This window comes from Lutra lutra, chromosome 3, assembly GCF_902655055.1.
Source record: "Lutra lutra chromosome 3, mLutLut1.2, whole genome shotgun sequence".
NCBI lineage: Eukaryota > Metazoa > Chordata > Mammalia > Carnivora > Mustelidae > Lutra > Lutra lutra.
The window spans coordinates 9,393,511-9,412,912 of record NC_062280.1 but is presented as its reverse complement, the minus strand read 5'-3'; the positions used below and the strand labels follow the sequence as shown (position 1 = coordinate 9,412,912).

At 40.9% G+C, this 19,402-nt stretch overlaps 1 protein-coding gene across 10 annotated transcripts in view; it reads left to right on the top strand.

The window, feature by feature from the left end:
- ANKRD44 (ankyrin repeat domain 44) overlaps window positions 1-19,402 on the top strand; it is a 323,548-nt gene that overhangs the window by 160,459 nt on the left and 143,687 nt on the right. For all 10 annotated transcript variants that reach the window (XM_047720656.1, XM_047720651.1, XM_047720650.1 and 7 more), the window contains exon 3: window positions 6,551-6,629. Coding sequence is in view for 9 of the 10 variants with exons in the window: in XM_047720651.1 (XP_047576607.1) it covers window positions 6,551-6,629 (79 nt within the window). In the remaining variant the exon portion in view is untranslated. The remainder of the gene's footprint in view (window positions 1-6,550; window positions 6,630-19,402) is intronic.

Sequence of the window (19,402 nt, the reverse complement as noted above, 5' to 3'; positions counted from 1 at the left end):
GTAGACATTGATCCATCTCCGCTGTTTCTAGGTGAAGGCATAACTTGAGTTTTCATTGAAAGTTAAAGTAAGTGATATATTAAAAACCCTACACATCATAAGGAAAAGACAAACTGAATGGAAGTGGGTAAAGGATAGGTAGAGGTGACTCATAGTTGAAGAAGACAAAACTTGTAATAAACACATAAGAAGAGCCTTAATTTCACTTGTAGGTAGTGAAGTGCAGATCAGAGCAACAGTGAAATATCATGGGAGGCACGTCATATTGGGAAAAAGTAGTAAGATTGATAACATCAACTATTGGGAGAATGTTGGGAAAAGAACACATTTATGGCTGGGGAATATAAATTGTGAAACTATTTTTGAAAGCTATTCGAAAAGACCTAATAAAGTTGAGTGTGCATATACACCGAGATCTGGCATTGCCTTTTCTTGGTATTGCCCCCAGATATGTTGCAGATACAGATATGTAATAGTGAAGAATTGAAAACAGTCTAATGTGTCTCCTCTGTCTCTGTATCTCTACCCCCCCCCAACACACACACCTCTCAAGTTATTTTCTAAACCATTGCAAGTCACGGTACTCACGGCACTTTACTCCTAAAGCTATTTTTTTTTTAAACAGAGTTCTGAAGCGAATATAGAATGTCAACTTGTTTGATTTTGCTGGTGGGAACATACAGATCTGTTATTTCTGTACCTCTCTGTATCCGTGAGATGGTAAAACCTGGAAGTAAACACAAAAATTTTAAGAAGAACCATGGCATTTGTTTCTCCGCTTTCTTTTCCTCTTTATAAATGTCCCGTAATTCCTCACCGGAAGACCAAGCATCTTTCCCATTCTGTGTCTTGCTGGATTTAAATCTATCACACGTCTTTGGCTCTTTTCTTCACATGATTTGAAATATCTCCAATTAACTATTTTGCGTTCAGAGCTGTTTTGACACTGCCCTTAGTGATCTCTGTTCACTATTGTAAAGCTCGTTGGACCTAACGAGCTTGCTTCTTTGCTGTTTGCGGCAGTTGGGACTGACGATCGGAAATTCACTCCTGTTGCATGACGGCAAGGCTTCGCGGCGGTTGTTTTCTTTACATTGCTTCATCTGCCTGTCTTGGTATGTAAGAGTTTTATATGTAGGGAGGGATATTTGTTTTAGTGTATGATAGATACTTAAATGAAGATTAGGTCATGCACTTCTAGCTGAGAATTTCCAAAGCATGTGATAAACAATTCTTAATCTTTAGAACAGAAGCTTGGGGTGCCCCCTACACGGTAGTTTTGGCTGCCAGAATGGCCTCTCTGCCGATGTCAAGCTCACTTTATGTGTACACACTTCAAGTTCCTTATTCTCTTTCATCTGCCTCTTTGGTAAACAGACGTCAGAAACTTCCTCTGCCTGATCTCTCCATGACATACTGCAATTTAGCTCAGACGCCAGCTGGCTGTGTGTGTCTCTGGCTATTCATAGAAAGGAAGGGTTTACCTTCCTTCCTTCTGGAGAAGGCTGTGACTTTTTGTGGGTCCGAATCTATTTTCAAAGGGCTACTTGGAATCAGAGCTGCTGGGTAATGGGAAAAGGTCTTTTTTGTGATACTTGAGTAATCTTTTAAAAAATACAGTGATGAGTCATTTCTCGCGTGTTGACCATACTGTGCTTGTTTTTGAATGATTTTTCTCCTCTTGCATTCATGGGCGTTGTAAAGACCACCATGACCGTCCCTCCGCCGTTGGTGATCGTGGACCGTCCACGGGAGCACTGGGTGGCCGTGAACACAAACAGAGCAGAGCACTTAGCTCAGCCACGGTGTCTGTCTGAATGCTACTCTGCTCCTGGCCTGGTCCTCGATTCTAATTTTGGTCCAGAAACAATCCCTAAGTCAGCCTGTAAGATACAGGCTGACCTGGAAGTCTGGCCCTGGGTTTCCGAAGCTTCCAGATAAGCTGGAGCCAGTGGGTTTCTAGGGAGTCCTGGACAAGATGTGCTTATTTCCTAATTCAGAAGTGATTTTTTTCTTTGTCATTTTAGATTTCCTGCCCAGGGTGGGTTTCAGGGCAGTATTTATGAAGACATTTGTCTCGTTGCTTTTGGTAATTTTCTTAAATCATTTAACTTCACAAATATCACTAATAGCCACTTTCCTGTTATTACTTTTGTTCAGATGCCCTAGATTTGGAGACCAGTAACTGGACTGTAAGTTTCTTTAGGGTGTGGGCAGGGTGTTTTACATTTTGTATTCCTGACACCCACCGCAATGCCTAGGGTAGAATAACTTCTTGATAAAGGTCCACGTCTAGAACATGTGGCTGAGTAAGTGGCTCTAAAACTTATCCCAAGGTCACAGTCCTTATTTTTTCTTCTCCTGGTCTTCTTGTTTATGCTTCTTGTTTTCATCTTAGACCCAAGTCGTAGGTGATTGCCAACATCATGTGTTTGCACTGCTTTCTGAAACTCTCCCTACACTCTTCTTCCTCAAATTTTGTTCATTTAAAAAGAAATATATTTTTTTTCTTTTTGGGCTTTGTCTTTCGTATCTTAAATGATTTTATTTTTTAATTTTTTTAAAAGGTTTTATTTATTTGACAGAGAACACAAGCAGGCAGAGAGGCAGGCAGAGGGAGGGGGGAGGCACACTCCCTGCTGAGCAGAGAGCCCGATGTGTGGCTCAATCCCAGGACCCCGGGATCATGACCTGAGCCGAAGGCAGAGGCTTTAACCCACTGAGCCACCCAGGCACCCCCCCTTAAATGATTTTAAACGTTATTCGTATCTCTGATTCTTCTGTTATCTCAGGTTCTCTCTGGGTGTTGCGCTTGCTGACTCTTGCTTCTGGCTAATTTGCTTCCACGTGAGTCTTGCAGCCCAGGCTTGTGAGCTTGTCTTCACTGGGGGCTTAGCTGTGGGCGTCCTAAGTTGCTTGTATCGAAGACACGAAGACACGTCTCTTCAGACAGGTTTTGTTTCTTCTTGACACCCTGCGGATGTCCTTGGCCCAGAACCAATTTTATGCCTATTTTTCAGCTTGAAAGTTCCTGGGCTGTGCAGGTATTATGAATTCAAAACCCCAAACCACATGATGACAGATTCGGGGAATGCAGATGCTCAGTGGAGACACTTTTATTCCCCCGTCAGGAATCTAGGCCAAGGCACTGTCTTTCCGTCTACCTGTGAGAGTGTCTGGCTTTTTTTTTTTCAACATGAATTCATTTCAAGAATCTTTCTTCAAGACCACGTCAAGGATTTGTCTCCATGTGAGGGTGTCAGTTCTAGTTTTTCAACTCATCTCCTATCCTGAGGTGCTGGGCAAATGATATAATATCTCCCTAGTTTTCGATCTAAAAAAATCATTATCTTTCAAATGATGATAATAAGACTTAACAGCAAGTGTCTGAGAGATGTGTCTGCTCTTATACGGATGTTACAAGATTCAAGTAGTAGAATAGATAAAAGGCATTTTGGGGAAAAAAAAATTAAAGCACTCCATAATTAGGTTTTGTTTCTTCTTCTAGATACCATTAGCCTAGAACACATTTTTGCTAGTATTATTACTAGTATACTCTTTTCCCCAGACTCTTTGCCTTCCTTTTTCTACCATTACATCTCCTTGTCCATTTGTCTAGCTTGTGGTCAAGTAGAGTGGACTCATACTTAGGCAGAGGACAAATGGCAACCTCCGGGCTGATTTGACCTACCTGACCGAGGACGGTGATTACTGTGGCTCTGTTATTTACCTCTCTGCTCATGACCCTGTCTATCACGCAGGTTCCTCCATAGAGTGCTGGTGCTTGTAACCCTTCATCAGTAGTTACTGTTATTTTAGTTAAGTGCATTGCTTTTTTAGTTGAGGTCTTGGTAGCACGTGAAATTAGCACGTGAAAAGAGCTCTGATACTTTGGAGAACCAAAGAACTGCTACCTGAATACAGATCTTTTTTGTAGACATAGACAGCTACCTGTCTATGGCATGTCACTGTTGGTATAGTTGTTCTGGAAGCTTCAGGAAACCTTTAAATGCATGTCAACAGGGCACCCCGGTGGCTCAGTTGGTTGAGCAGCTGCCTTCAGTTCAGGTCATAGTCCCAGAGTCCCGGGATTGAGTCCCACATCAGGCTCCCAGCTCCACGGGGAGTCTGCTTCTCCCTCTGACCTTCCCCCCCCCATTCTCTCTCTCACTCTCCCTCTCTGAAATAAATAAATAAATATCTTAAAAAAAAAACATATTAACAGGAATGCTGGTAGTTACAATTAAGAATTTTTACTATGTGATCTCACATGACACACACCCATTTTACTTTATAAAATCTTCAGTTTGAACAAGCTGTGTCATAAAATGGGCCACAGAATCAGCAAAGCCAGTCGTATAATGACAGACCAGCCAGTGTTAGATATTGAGGTTTTCTTGGCTTTTTATTTGAGGCCAAGCTTTCAAGCAGAGCATTGACTTTGCTTCAGGTCAGATGAAGTCATAATTTGGGCTGGGTTAGTCCTTGTTTAAATCACTTAGGTAAGGTTTAATTTGTTGAACCAAACCCTGGAACCAGTTCAGTTGACAGAAGAACGTATAATTATATAACTTTTGTCACCAGACTCAAGAGAAATGTTTCATAGATACAGTGGGGATTTAGAGAGAATTTGAGGGTAAGATGGCAAATGCTGTAAAGAGAGCAAAACAGAAAACACTTGTGAACGTCTAGTGTCCGTTCTTCATATAGTTCTTTGTGCCAATTAATACATTTGAAATGTTTATCAAGTTTTCAAATACTGAATCTCTATTTTCATGGAGAGTGTGACATAACGATAAGAGGATTACTGTGGTTGTATATCTTTCAGAATTTTCTATGGCATACCTTTACTTTATATGGAATGGTTACATGACTGCCCTCTTTCCAGTTACTGTAATAATTGCCTGCAACATACATAGACGATGTAAATTCCAATCTAATTCAGACTTCTCTTTTTTATCCACTTAAGTCCAACCCTTCGTGAAACCTACTTGCCAGGCCTCCTAACAGATAGACTGATTTGAAGATATCTCCTGTCTGCCATCTGTTTTAGATGTTAATGAGTCACAAAATGCCCAAAAGCAGTAGTCTGAAAGAGACTGAGAAAGCGCTGAGGACTGGAACTGTCGGAAAACAGAATGGTGTCCTTGGGCAAATCTGAGGGTGGTTGGGTAGGTTGTGTAATCAAGCGATAACAGGACCGATGATTAAAATCAACAGCAACTTCACTGATCTTGAAACTAAATGCATGCTTGTTTTAGGTGAAACCTCAAGGACGTAGCCTACAAACTTTGGTTACCGTGTGGAATGGTCAGGGAAGTTTGTAGAAGAAGCAGTGCACACGGACCTGTTCAGTTTGGCTGATTTACGCTGAACATCGAGTTTTTTGCTCCAGTGGGGACAGAGAGGAAGACCAGTTCTTTCCCCCGTGGGGTTCTTCATCTTGGAGGGAAAATATCGCACGACTCTCTATGCTCACGGCAAATCAGCTTTGCCTGGAGCTCTCGGTGTGCTTGGGCCAAGCTTCGTGCCTGCCTAGGGCTTTATTTACTGACATTATCTTGAATTCTCTCATCAGAGATTCCAGTTTACAGATGGAGAAGCAATATTTTTCCCCCTGCATTTTATCGTGTTAACAACACAATATGTTAAATGCTTTGCCAAGGACTGAGACTGAAGACTGATAGGAAAAAGTCCAATCTTGGCTCTGCTATATACCTATGAGGTCTGGAGGAAATTTCGTAATTCATTTGAGCCACAGTTTTCTCATCTGTAAAACAAAGAAGCTCTCAGCTTCAATGTCAGTATTCTCAGAAAGGCCTTGTTCTTCCTGTTTAAGGAATCTTGTTCCCATCTCCCTAGTCACTGGACCCCATTACCCTGTTTTGGTTTTGGGATAGCCTTTATCACCTTCTGAGATGATGTCACATGCCTTTGGTTTCCATGAATACTGGCAGCCTCCCCACTTGAAGGTAAATTTCATGAAGGCAAGGACTGAACCCCAAATCTGGTTCGTGGCACATGATAGGCATTCAGTAAGTGTCACATGAATGGGTGGTGAGCTAGGCAACAGTTCATAGAGATAGAAAGGAGAAGGTGACTGTACTTAATGTTTGACGTCCTTGTGAAGAATTCCGCTGTGTTCCATTAGAAAGAAAACAAATCATTGCATGCTTTGAACACTGCTGTTAAGGTAGGTAGAAGGGTTTGAGTTTTTGTTTCTGTGTTTTTGTTTTGTTTTTACCATAAGGAAGGTCTGAAAATAAATTGAATTTCTTATCCATTGAGTGATAGGCTGTCCCTGACCTGAGCGAGACTCCAACAAAAGGAGCAGGGAGACAAACACAACACGCAGACACAGGGCAGGATCTTATGTACCTGTGACTTTGGGAGATGCAGAGAGAAATGTGTACCCAGAGCTCACCTGAGTAGGTTTTGGCCTTCACTTTCTCCTACAAGCATTAACCTCAGAGTGAGTGACGTGTTTTACTCTGCCTATGGAAGGCACCGCCAGCCTCCACTGACTTGCTTATCTTTGCTGCTGTTTCAGGATTCTGAGAAGCGAACCCCACTTCACGTGGCTGCGTTCCTGGGAGATGCAGAGATCATCGAACTCCTCATTCTGTCAGGTAAATACCAGCTGTTCTTAAAAGTCAGGTGCAGATGCAAAGTTCAATGACTAGAAATTCAATCACTAGATGAACTACTTCAGCGAACCCAAACAAATTTCTTTATTGTGCTCACGGAAGTGCATTTGACCAGTGATTTTATCAGTAGACTAAAAAACAATGCAAGAGGTTGTTCTAAATGAAAAATGACGTCTTCGGTAAAACATTTATGTTGCTCTGAAAGTCTGATTTCTGACTAATCAGGCCCTGTATTGTAGATGAATTCAGTAGGTGTGAATATCTTTGCATTTTTTTCATTGTTAAAAAAAATGTACAAAACTCATTCCTTAAAGCCTACACAAACAAACACCAAATGTATGTTTGTATTTATAATACATTTAAATTGGCACATTGTGGCAAAACAATACTATGCTTTGTCTATGGACACATGACTATGACTATGTAATAAAACATGGAAGGAAAGGAAACACATCAATTTCCAGATAGTGGTTACCTCTGAGGGGTGGTTGAGTGAGAGATATTTTCAGGGAAGGGTAAAAAAGAGACTACAAGTCTGTAAAATATTTTCTTTAAAAAAGATTGGAAGCAGATATGGCAAACGTGGTTTTATGATATTATTCTCTTTATTTTCTTAAATATTTCATTGGATTTAGAAATGTCAGTGCTTTCATTTTTGGAATCCCGTGTGCTTAGTACATCTCACCAAACTGGTTTCCAAAACCAGTATGTGCTTTCTCCCTTGAGTATTTGCTAGACAGATCCCCAGAATGGATCTGAGCGCACACATGTGTCTCAGTGTGGATTGCAGACTGGCTGGCTTTCCCCCTCCTCCTTTTCGTTTAGGGCGATTAAAATCTGGAGGAAATACTTCTGCCCACAGACTATGCAAAAGGCCTATACTAAGGTTTTGCCTTTGTTTGCGGTAGTAAAGGGAAACTGTAGAATTTCAAAGTAAACTATGCAAAGGTAGGAGCTAATTAATGCGTGTATTCAAACAGATGTGGGGAACACTGGAGAAAAAGCAAAACAAAACCCGAGAATTGTGCTGTGATACACCAGGATGATTCACGTGGCTCTTACTTTTGTCGTTTTCATGTTCTGGAGGTGGATTTCCCAGGAAACAAGTATTCTGTGCCATACAACGCGTGTGCCCTGTGCTCCTCACAATTGCACGGAGCCTAGCTTAGATTTTATGTGGCATTCCTGTGCTTTCAAGAGCAGGCCTTCCTTCTGACAATTTTAAAGATGTTCCAGGGCTGTGATCCAAGCAAACACATATTGTTTGGTACAGACACAGACTGTGGCCAAGAGCCAGTACACACCTGGCCCGTGGCCCCGGCAGTGGAAATTTGGTCCGTGGAAGATTGTAGGCAGAATCAGTGGGGGTGTAAAATAAATAATTTTGTGGGATGACACTGAAGTGGTTCCAACCGTCCAGATGTACTAAGACACATCTCAGACTCTCAGAGGAATGCTTAGTTCATGAACGTGCAAATTCAAAATTTTGTCTTGGACTCCCAAACTTTGTTTTTTGGATTGTTTGTTTTTCCACTTCTGAAGGAAGATGTTAATTCTGCAGCATGAAGTTGGCCCAACTGTTTTCTTCAGACATCTGCGGGCTGCTGACTTTCGAGAAACGTGGCTTCACATCACCGTCATGTGAGATGGAGTCCAGCAGCCTCTCTTACGTGGGGCTCACCCAGTAGAGCCTGGAGAGATTGTTCCATAGATCTCGATTGGCACACCTGTGTGGTCTCAGCATTACTGAGCTGTCAGCCTCTCTAGTATAATTTGGATGGCGCGTGCTATGGAATTTTTCCTCCTCCTCATATCAAATTAGGGAGGCTTAGGGTATAGGAGAGCATTGGGGGAAGTGCTTTAGAAATTTTACTCAACTCTGGAAGCTTAGACAAACTCTTGGAATTCACATGGCTTTAATTTCCCTGAAAGTTCCTTAATTCAATTTGTATATTAAATTCCTGAAGAAATATCATGACAGGAGCAGCATGATTGCATTTCTGAGCTTACATCTGGCACTGATGCTTCAGGGAATCCAACCAAACTGTTTTCCAATTTAATAATGAATGAGGTGCTAATGATTCCCATGTTGGACAAATAATTTAGCCTTGCCAGAATAGCCCATTACAGCTGTGTACTCCATTGTTGTATTAGCTTACGGAGCGTGGTGTAACCCAAGCCCACTCAATTCCTACCGACATTATCTCCTAGTAGCCAGGAAGATGGAACCCTGAATGTCTCTGAGTAGAAAGGGTGGAATTCAAGCTTTCAAACTTTCCTCTTCTTACAACCACCAGTGCAAATCCTGGCTTTATTTCCAGCCCCTGCCTCTGGCTTCTGTTTGGGACCTAGCCGAGTCGGGATTAAGGTCAAGAGAAGGTTCAGAGTTTGCTAAATCGTTTGCTGGAGATACATGAATGAGACCAGGCGAACCCATCAGTGGCTAAAGAGTTAAGAGACCAGGGCTGAGCTCCAGGAAGCTGAACACAAGGAACGATGAGCCCGGTGATAGGACCCTATAGAGAAACTTGGGGTGCACAAGGGTTCAAGTCCTGGGCTGAAGGAAGAAAACTGCAAGTACTCATCTTCTAACATGCCAAGTGTTTGTGAGGTGTAACTACTCATTAAAAATGATATTCATTAGGGGCGCCTGGGTGGCTCAAAGGGTTAAGCCTCTGCCTTCGGCTCAGGTCATGATTCTAGGGTCCTGTGATCGAGCCCCATATCATGCTCTCTGCTCAGCGGGGAGCCTGCTTCCCCCTCTCTCTCTGCCTGCCTCTCTTCCTACTTGTGATCTCTCTCTCTGTCAAATAAATAAATAAAATCTTTTTAAAAAATGATATTCATTAGAACATTGGCCACAAAAACAAGTGGTATTCCTGTAAAATTATTCCTGTGATTTTGTCAAAAGGTGACTACTGTTCTCAATGCAAATTGTTATCAGAGTAGGTGGCAGGTCATTCTTTTGATTTTTAAATGTATAATACATATTCATCCTTTTGTGGTTGTGTTTGATTTTTTTTTTTTTTTGGAGGTGTTTCTGGTGAAAGAGGGGTGATTAAACCAAGTAGTACTGGTTTTAGTGTCCTCAGTGTGGTGTGATTATAAAGTAATGAGACGTTTTCTGGTGGGTGTGTCAGCTAGCTCTAAAGGCAAGTCCAAAGGGAGTTTGAAAAATGTTTTAAGCAATTGCCACAAACACTGAATTATCATACACTCTTCCAAGGTTGTTGCGTTGAAGGACAGGGCTCCTGGGCTGTACTGGTCTGTTTGTTTCAAAGCAAAATCAATAGCAAGCTGATTTCATTCTATTATAATTGTATTTCATTTATGATCTTTCTTTCGTATTTATTTCTACAATTAAAAGTCAAAGTTTGGATAACCCAGCCTTAAGAATCAGTCCTTCTCTCTGGCCTGTAAAGTTTTTCAATCCCTTAGTCTACCTTTTTCCTTTGTTTTACTTCTTCCTAGATGACAAGGCTAAGAGAACAGAAACATTGCCTCTGGGAAAGAGACTTAGTTTCCTTTACTCTTGATCTCTATAAAAAAAAAATCAAGTGGTAATAGGGGTACAATGTAAGCATACTTTGTCTATAATTAGAGTAGATGCCTGACAACTTTGAGTTGGATCTTTGTTTCTGGAGAATCAGTTGTAGCCTAGCACTTTTTTTTTTTTAATTTTTTTTATTTTTTCAGCATAACAGTATTCATTATTTTTGCACCACACCCAGTGCTCCATGCAATCCGTGCCCTCTACAATACCCACCACCTGGTGCCCCCAACCTCCCACCCCCCACCCCTTCAAAATTCTCAGATCGTTTTTCAGAGTCCATAGTCTCTCATGGTTCACCTCCCCTTCCAATTTCCCTCAACTCCCTTCTCCTCTCCATCTCCCCTTGTCCTCCATGCTACTTGTTATGCTCCACAAATAAGTGAAACCATATGATAATTGACTCTCTCTGCTTGACTTATTTCACTCAGCATAATCTCTTCCAGTCCCGTCCATGTTGCTACAAAACTTGGGTATTCATCCTTTCTTTTTTCTTTTTTTTTTTTTTTTACAGCTTTATAAACATATATTTTTATCCCCAGGGGTACAGGTCTGTGAATCGCCAGGTTTACACACTTCACAGCACTCACCATAGCACATACCCTCCCCAATATCCATAACCCCACCCCCCTCTCCCAACCCCCTCCCCCCATCAACCCTCAGTTTGTTTTGTGAGATTAAGAGTCACTTATGGTTTGTCTCCCTCCCAATCCCATCTTGTTTCATTTACTCTTCTCCTACCCCCTCAACCCCCCATGTTGCATCTCCTCTCCCTCATATCAGGGAGATCATATGATAGTTGTCTTTCTCCGATTGACTTATTTCGCTAAGCATGATACCCTCTAGTTCCATCCACGTCGTCGCAAATGGCAAGATTTCATTTCTTTTGATGGCTGCATAGTATTCCATTGTGTATATATACCACCTCTTCTTTATCCATTCGTCTGTAGATGGACATCTAGGTTCTCTCCATAGTTTGGCTATTGTAGACATTGCTGCTATAAACATTCGGGTGCACGTGCCCCTTCGGATCACTACGTTTGTATCTTTAGGGTAAATACCCAGCAGTGCAATTGCAGGGTCATAGGGTAGTTCTATTTTCAACATTTTGAGGAACCTCCATGCTGTTTTCCAGAGTGGTTGCACCAGCTTGCATTCCCACCAACAGTGTAGGAGGGTTCCCCTTTCTCCGCATCCTCGCCAGCATCTGTCATTTCCTGACTTGTTCATTTTAGCCATTCTGACTGGTGTGAGGTGATATCTCATGGTGGTTTTGATTTGTATTTCCCTGATGCCGAGTGATATGGAGCACTTTTTCATGTGTCTGTTGGCCATCTGGATGTCTTCTTTGCAGAAATGTCTGTTCATGTCCTCTGCCCATTTCTTGATTGGATTATTTGTTCTTTGGGTGTTGAGTTTGCTAAGTTCTTTATAGATTTTGGACACTAGCCCTTTATCTGATATGTCATTTGCAAATATCTTCTCCCATTCTGTCAGTTGTCTTTTGGTTTTGTTAACTGTTTCCTTTGCTGTGCAAAAGCTTTTGATCTTGATAAAATCCCAGAAGTTCATTTTTGCCCTTGCTTCCCTTGCCTTTGGTGATGTTCCTAGGAAGATGTTGCTGCGGCTGAGGTCGAAGAGGTTGCTGCCTGTGTTCTCCTCGAGGATTTTGATGGATTCCTTTCTCACATTGAGATCCTTCATCCATTTTGAGTCTATTTTCGTGTGTGGTGTAAGGAAATGATCCAATTTCATTTTTCTGCATGTGGCTGTCCAATTTTCCCAACACCATTTATTGAAGAGGCTGTCTTTTTTCCATTGGACATTCTTTCCTGCATTGTCAAAGATGAGTTGACCATAGAGTTGAGGGTCCATTTCTGGGCTCTCTATTCTGTTCCATTGATCTATGTGTCTGTTTTTGTGCCAGTACCATGCTGTCTTGATGATGACAGCATTGTAATAGAGCTTGAAGTCCGGAATTGTGATGCCACCAACTTTGGCTTTCTTTTTCAATATTCCTTTGGCTATTCGAGGTCTTTTCTGGTTCCATATAAATTATAGGATTATTTGTTCCATTTCTTTGAAAAAAAAATTGATGGTATTTTGATAGGGATTGTATTAAATGTATAGATTGCTTTAGGTAGCATCAACATTTTCACAATATTTGTTCTTTCAGTCCATGAGCATGGAACATTTTTCCATTTCTTTGTGTCTCTCTCAATTTCTTTCATGAGTATTCTATAGTTTTCTGAGTATAGATTCTTAGTCTCTTTGGTTAGGTTTATTCCTAGGTATCTTATAGTTTTGGGTGCAATTGTAAATGGGATGGACTCCTTAATTTCTCTTTCTTCTGTCTTGTTGTTGGTGTAGAGAAATGCAACTGATTTCTGTGCATTGATTTTATATCCTGACACTTTACTGAATTCCTGTACAAGTTCTAGCAGTTTTGGAGTGGAGTCTTTTGGGTTTTCCACATATAGTATCATATCATCTGCGAAGAGTGATAGTTTGACTTCTTCTTTGCCGATTTGGATGCCTTTAATTTCCTTTTGTTGTCTGATTGCTGAGGCTAGGACTTCTAGTACTATGTTGAATAGCAGTGGTGATAATGGACATCCCTGCCGTGTTCCTGACCTTAGCGGAAAAGCTTTCAGTTTTTCTCCATTGAGAATGATATTTGCGGTGGGTTTTTCATAGATGGCTTTGATAATATTGAGGTATGTGCCGTCTATCCCTACACTTTGAAGAGTTTTGATCAGGAAGGGATGCTGTACTTTGTCAAATGCTTTTCAGCATCTATGGAGAGTATCACATGGTTCTTGTTCTTTCTTTTATTAATGTGTTGTATCACATTGATTGATTTGTGGATGTTGAACCAACCTTGCAGCCCTGGAATAAATCCCACTTGGTCGTGGTGAATAATCCTTTTAATGTACTGTTGAATCCTATTGGCTAGTATTTTGGCGAGAATTTTTGCATCTGTGTTCATCAAGGATAGTGGTCTGTAGTTCTCTTTTTTGTTGGGATCCTTGTCTGGTTTTGGGATCAAGGTGATGCTGGCCTCATAAAATGAGTTTGGAAGTTTTCCTTCTATTTCTATTTTTTGGAACAGTTTCAGGAGAATAGGAATTACTTCTTCTTTAAATGTGTGGTAGAATTCCCCCGGGAAGCTGTCTGGCCCTGGGCTTTTGTTTGTTTGGAGATTTTTGATGACTGTTTCAATCTCCTTACTGGTTATGGGTCTGTTCAGGCTTTCTATTTCTTCCTGGTTCAGTTGTGGTAGTTTATATGTCTCTAGGAATGCATCCATTTCTTCCAGATTATCAAATTTGTTGGCGTAGAGTTGCTCATAGTATGTTCTTATAATTGTCTGTATTTCTTTGGTGTTCGTTGTGATCTCTCCTCTTTCATTCATGATTTTATTTATTTGGGTCCTTTCTCTTTTCTTTTTGATAAGTCTGGCCAGGGGTTTATCAATCTTATTAATTCTTTCAAAGAACCAGCTCCTCGTTTCGTTGATTTGTTCTATTGTTTTTTTTTTGTTTCTATTTCATTGATTTCTGCTCTAATCTTTATGATTTCTCTTCTCCTGCTGGGTTTAGGGTTTCTTTCTTGTTCTTTCTCCAGTTCCTTTAGGTGTAGGGTTAGGTTGTGTACCTGAGACCTTTCTTGTTTCTTGAGAAAGGCTTGTACCGCTATATATTTTCCTCTCAGGACTGCCTTTGTTGTGTCCCACAGATTCTGAACCGTTGTGTTTTCATTATCATTTGTTTCCAGAAATTTTTTCAATTCTTCTTTAATTTCCTGGTTGACCCATTCATTCTTTAGAAGGATGCTGTTTAGTCTCCATGTATTTGGGTTTTTTTTTTTTTTTTAATGTTCAAGCTTCAAAATGTCCTTGGGTAAAAAGTGTTTGCCTTTAAATCATTAGACATGCAGACTCTGGGTCCTTCAGTGCACAATGGCGCCTGACAGGCAGGTCAATAACATGAAGCTTCCTTTAGAAAAATCAGTTATAAATATTCAATTCGAAACCTTCCGACGTCTCCCTCTGACATGTAAACAAGACTCTTGGATGTGTTGGACGGAAGAGGATGAGGAAGCCTGTGGCAGGGGGATGACACTGATGAAATAGGCCTTCGTCCCCGGTCAGATAACTCTGCTTTTGTCATAATAATTTTGCTATTCCGGGAGAGGAGATTTTCCTGGCAGCTGGCTGTTTAACCTTCTGGAGGTGGATGCGTGGAGGGACGGAGACTGAAGGAAGCCACCTCCTAGATTTCTAATTATTTTTCCATTCCTCAAGTGACTTTAACACTACACAGGAACAGTGCTGGTGTGGGTTGTTTGTGACACGCCCGGTGTGTGTTGCTTTGTGATACCTAGCGAGCTTGGGGTCATTTTTCCCCTTGCAAGAATTTGAATTATTAAACGCCACTTTGGATCTACTTAAAACTGGAAGTTTTCAGAATATATAAATAATAATAGGAACAACAATACCATGTAAATGTATAAATTATAAGAAAAAACAATAGAATAGAATATGTCATATGTCATATAATATATAATAACAATATAATGGCAAAATAGAGGAAATAGGCCAAGAATATGAACAAGCAATCCTCAGAGAATGAGTTGCAAATGGCCAGTAAACAAACATCTTAGGAAATCCCCAATCTCACTATTAAACAGAAAAAATTAGAAATGGGATGCTATTTTCTCCCAATCAGATTTGCAGTATTTTAAATAACACCAAGTGTTGATGAGGATGTGGGAAATGAAGCAGTCTCATACAGTAGCTCCCTTTCGAGGGCTGAGACTAAGGATTAGGACCAAAACTGTGCATGACCCATGATGGAAGTCCATTTCTAATGGTCCGTCCTAGATAATGCTTGATGTTTGGATGAAGAATCACATTATAGATGGTCACAGCAGCACTGTTTGTATAAAGAAATATCGGAAACAAATGAAATACCCATCGATGGGGAGAATATCTAAAAAATATAATGTGTTTGTGTGTCGGAATACACGTGGTAATTAAAAAGAATGGACTTATATTGTAAGTGTCAACAGAGATGTTCGTTTTCTTAAATTATTGCATAATGTTTTAAACACACAAAAAGAATATTGTACTGACCACTCAGCTTAATTCCCTCAATTTTCCGTGATACACAGATTGGCATGTAAAGGGATAAAAGAAACTGGAAGCTTATGTACCAGGCTCAGAGCAGTGGTTTTTTCCCAGTAAGTGGGAAGAGTCCAGCATTGAGATGATACTAAAGAGGAATTTACCCAAATATATGAATTCATTTAAAAAAAAAAACAGTGCATTCATGCATTATTTATGTGATCAAAACATGAAGTAAAATAGGAGTGTTGCTTTTTTTTTCCTTTTCAGGTTTTTTTTTTGTATTTTATTTATTTTTATTTTTTTGCTTTTATTTATTTTTTAAATTTCTTTTCAGTGTTCCAAGATTCATTGTTTAGGCACCACACCCAGTGCTCCATGCAATACGTGCCCTCCTTAATACCACCATCAGGCTCACCCAAACCCCCACTCCCCACCCCTCCAAAACCTTTCTCAGTTTGTTTCTTGGAGTCCACAGTCTCTCATGGTTTGTCTCCCCCTCCGATTTCCCCCAACTCCCTTCTCTCCATCTCCCAATGCTCTCCATGTTATTTCTTATGCTCCACAAGGAAGTGAAACCTTATGATAACTGACTCTCTCTGCTTGACTTACTTCACTCAGGACTGTTGTCTTTCATCGGGGCAGGCAGGTTTTCATAGCTGCTGTTCAAACCGGCTCAATGGAAGAGGCACTAAGGAACTTCTCTTTTAACCAAGAAGCGTCCTTCAATGAGCAACTGTTAACTTAGGTCTGCCCTGGCCTTAGAACTAAGTTGGCACATTGTGCCATTGGCTGATGCCCCAGTTTCTATCCCCGAGTCCCTGACTCTGCTCTGCTAATAGTGACCAAGCATTAGGTAGTGCTTACCATGGGCCAGAAAGTGATCTTGGGGCTTTCGTGGTTCATCCTTCTCGACTGTTCAGTGTTTCTACAGAGTGGGCTCATTGCATACAGACTATTTCAGAACTTGCTTTTTTCCCATAACAGTAGTTTGTGAACATCTCTCCACATTATTAGGAATTCTTATAAGTCACCACAGCTACCTCATATGGCTATATAAGGATTTATTTAACCGACTCTTCTTTGTCTATCCTCAAAGTTTCCAGCATTTTACTTTCACAACTAACCTTTTATAACACATTCAGGAGGATTCATCTTAACATTAATCCATAGTTACTTCCTTTAGAAACGTTATAGAGCATTCTAGTGCACACACACACAAAGACAGAAATAGGTTGTGTGTATAAGGGAGAGAGGGAGGGAGGGAGGATGGGGGGAGGCAGGGAGAAGGTAGAGGGAGACTAAAGGTAAGATTTCAACACACAGTGGACAAAGCAGGTCTGGGCAGGTACCACACACAGGCACTGTGCCCCTCGTTAGTTTCCTCATGGTCTGCCTGGTGAGGAGCTACTGGGTTGAGATACTTAGATTCAAAATGAGGTGATAAGATGACATTTGGAGAGATGGCAAAAGATTCCATCAGATTCTAGAGCTCTCTCACCTTTGGGTGGTCATGGACTTCCGTGGTCCACCTTTTCTGGGTGTGCAGACTTGCCTCTGTTCTGTAGCTGGGGGTCCTACCTGTGGGGTCAGCTACAGTGATTGTGGAGGGAAGAGAGCATGAGTAGGAACAATGAGACCAGGAAGGAACACATTGTTAACCTGAAAATTTCTTTTCAAATTCGACTGTGCAACCAAGGTTATCTAGAAATCCAACAGCAGTTTTGGTTCCTAATTCTTTACTCTCCTGGGGTAGCCTTAGGAACATCCTGGAAGAGACTATGACTGGTCTGCTTTATACAGGGAAATGTCATTTTATTTTTACCAAGGAGAAGGGCCACTAACTGAGATTAAAAAATAATATAAGGAAAAGCATCTCAATCCTCCCCATTTTTATGAAGAAACATAACACTTCATATGTGCTAGCTTTCTTAAGAATGTTTGATAGTAAATATTTCAAACACAGAAAATATGGAGAATGATATAATACCTGGGTATACCAAGCTTTAAGAAATCTTAACATTTTTTCCATGTTTGCATCTTTTTTTTTTTAGATTTTATTTATTTATTTGAGAGTCAGAGAGAGAGAGAGAGCATGAAGAAGGGGCAGGGTCTCCCACTGAATGGGGAGCCCGATGCGGGGCTCGATCCTGGTACTCCGGGATCATGACCTGAGTTGAAGGCAGAAGCTTAACCAACTGAGCCAGCCAGGTGCCCCCTCATACATTTTTCCTAAGTAAAATATTGAAGACACACTTGAGCCCACTTGACAGAATTCCTTCAGCCTTTCTCCCACCACCCCTCCCTAGAAACAACCACTATCCACAATTGGTATCTGTTTCTTTAGCCACATTTATCATTTTTATTTCATGCTTGTATATCCACAAACCATGTATAGAATTGTTTTTGTAAATTTAAAAACTTTATATAACTGGCATTATGCCATAGGTAATACTTTGCAACCTCATTTGTTCATTCATTTTGTGTTTTTGAAGTGCATCTGTTTCTGTATAGGTAAAACTTCAGTCCCTCCATTTCCATGATGGGGGCATTCCATTGTATGAATATACCACAACATATTTATCCATTTTCCTCTCAACCAACACTTAAGATTCTAGTTTCTTGCTGTTATGAACATGCTTTGTCCAGGGTATACAACTGGGGGTTGCTGGGTAGTAGGGCACATGTATTGTCAATTTTCCCAGGTGGAACCAAACTGCTTCCCGAAGACGGTTGTACCAGTCCATGCTCCCACTGCCTGTATGGAAGTCTTAGTATTTCTCCATACCCTTGCTAACTCTTGGCATTGCCCTACTTTATAATTTTCACCAATTTGATGGGTGTGAAATGGTATGTTAATGTTGCTTTCATATGCCTCTCCTTCTTGAATTTTGAGAAGTCTATTTTTCTAGGCATCTTGCCATTTGGGGTTCTTCTTGCATTAGCTTTTGAAGTTTATGCACATGCAATGCAAAATTTACTCTCTCAAAGACTATGAATAATAAAATGTGTATTTCTGTTTCATATTATTATAACCAGTGCTTGGCGCTAAAAGGAGAAAGGTGGGAAAGAAGGAAATGAAATCAAGAGGGAATATATACACATACATATTTGAAAATAGATATACGAAAATGGAGGAAGAGAGAGAGATGGACAGAGGGAAAGAGGAATGAGTGTAAGGAATGGAGAGAAAGATGGGGACAGTGAAAGGGAAGCTTAATCAGTGTTTGGTTGAATGGTTAGTGATGGAGTGAAGCACAGTGCCCAGGAGCTGGGGCACTGAAGTCAGACTGCCTGGGTTCAAGTCTGCCCCTTCCTAGCTGGCTGCCTGGAGGCTGTTAATTCTCATGGCCTTTGTTCCTTCATCTACGAAATTGGCATTGTAATAGCATCTCCCTATTGAATGGACTACATGTGTGTTAGCGTACAGAGTAAGAGCTCAGATTATGTTAGCAACTTTGAACAAGGCTCCTAGCTGTCGCTGAGCTGTAATAATAGAATTGTAGCTCTTTATTTTTTTTAATTTTTTAAAGATTTTTCTGTATTCACAAGTAGGCAGAGAGGCAGGCAGAGAGAGAGGAGGAAGCAGGCTCCCCACTATGCAGAGAGCCCGATGTGGGGCTCCATCCCAGGACCCTGAGATCATGACCTGAGCTGAAGGCAGAGGCCCAACCCACTGAGCGACCTAGGCGCCCTGAACTGTAGCTCTTTAGAACTAAAGGGAGCTCCTCAGCCAATGAGTCTCCAAGTCTGGCCTCTACTGCGTAGCATTTGGATCTGCACTGTCGAACACGGTAGTCACAAACCAGCTGTGGCTCCTGAGCACGTGATGTGTGGCCAGGTTCAGTGCAGATGTGCTGTAAGGATGAAACACACATTGGATTTTGAATACATATTTTTTTTGAATTTTTTGTATTTTTGAATATACACTTTTCATCTGCATGAAAAAAAGAATGTAAATTCCCTCAATAATTTTTTTTCAAAATTTTAAAAAAGATTTTATTTATTTATTTGACAGAGATCACAAGTAGGCAGAGAGAGGAGGGGAAGCAGGCTCCCTGCTGAGCAGAGAGCCCA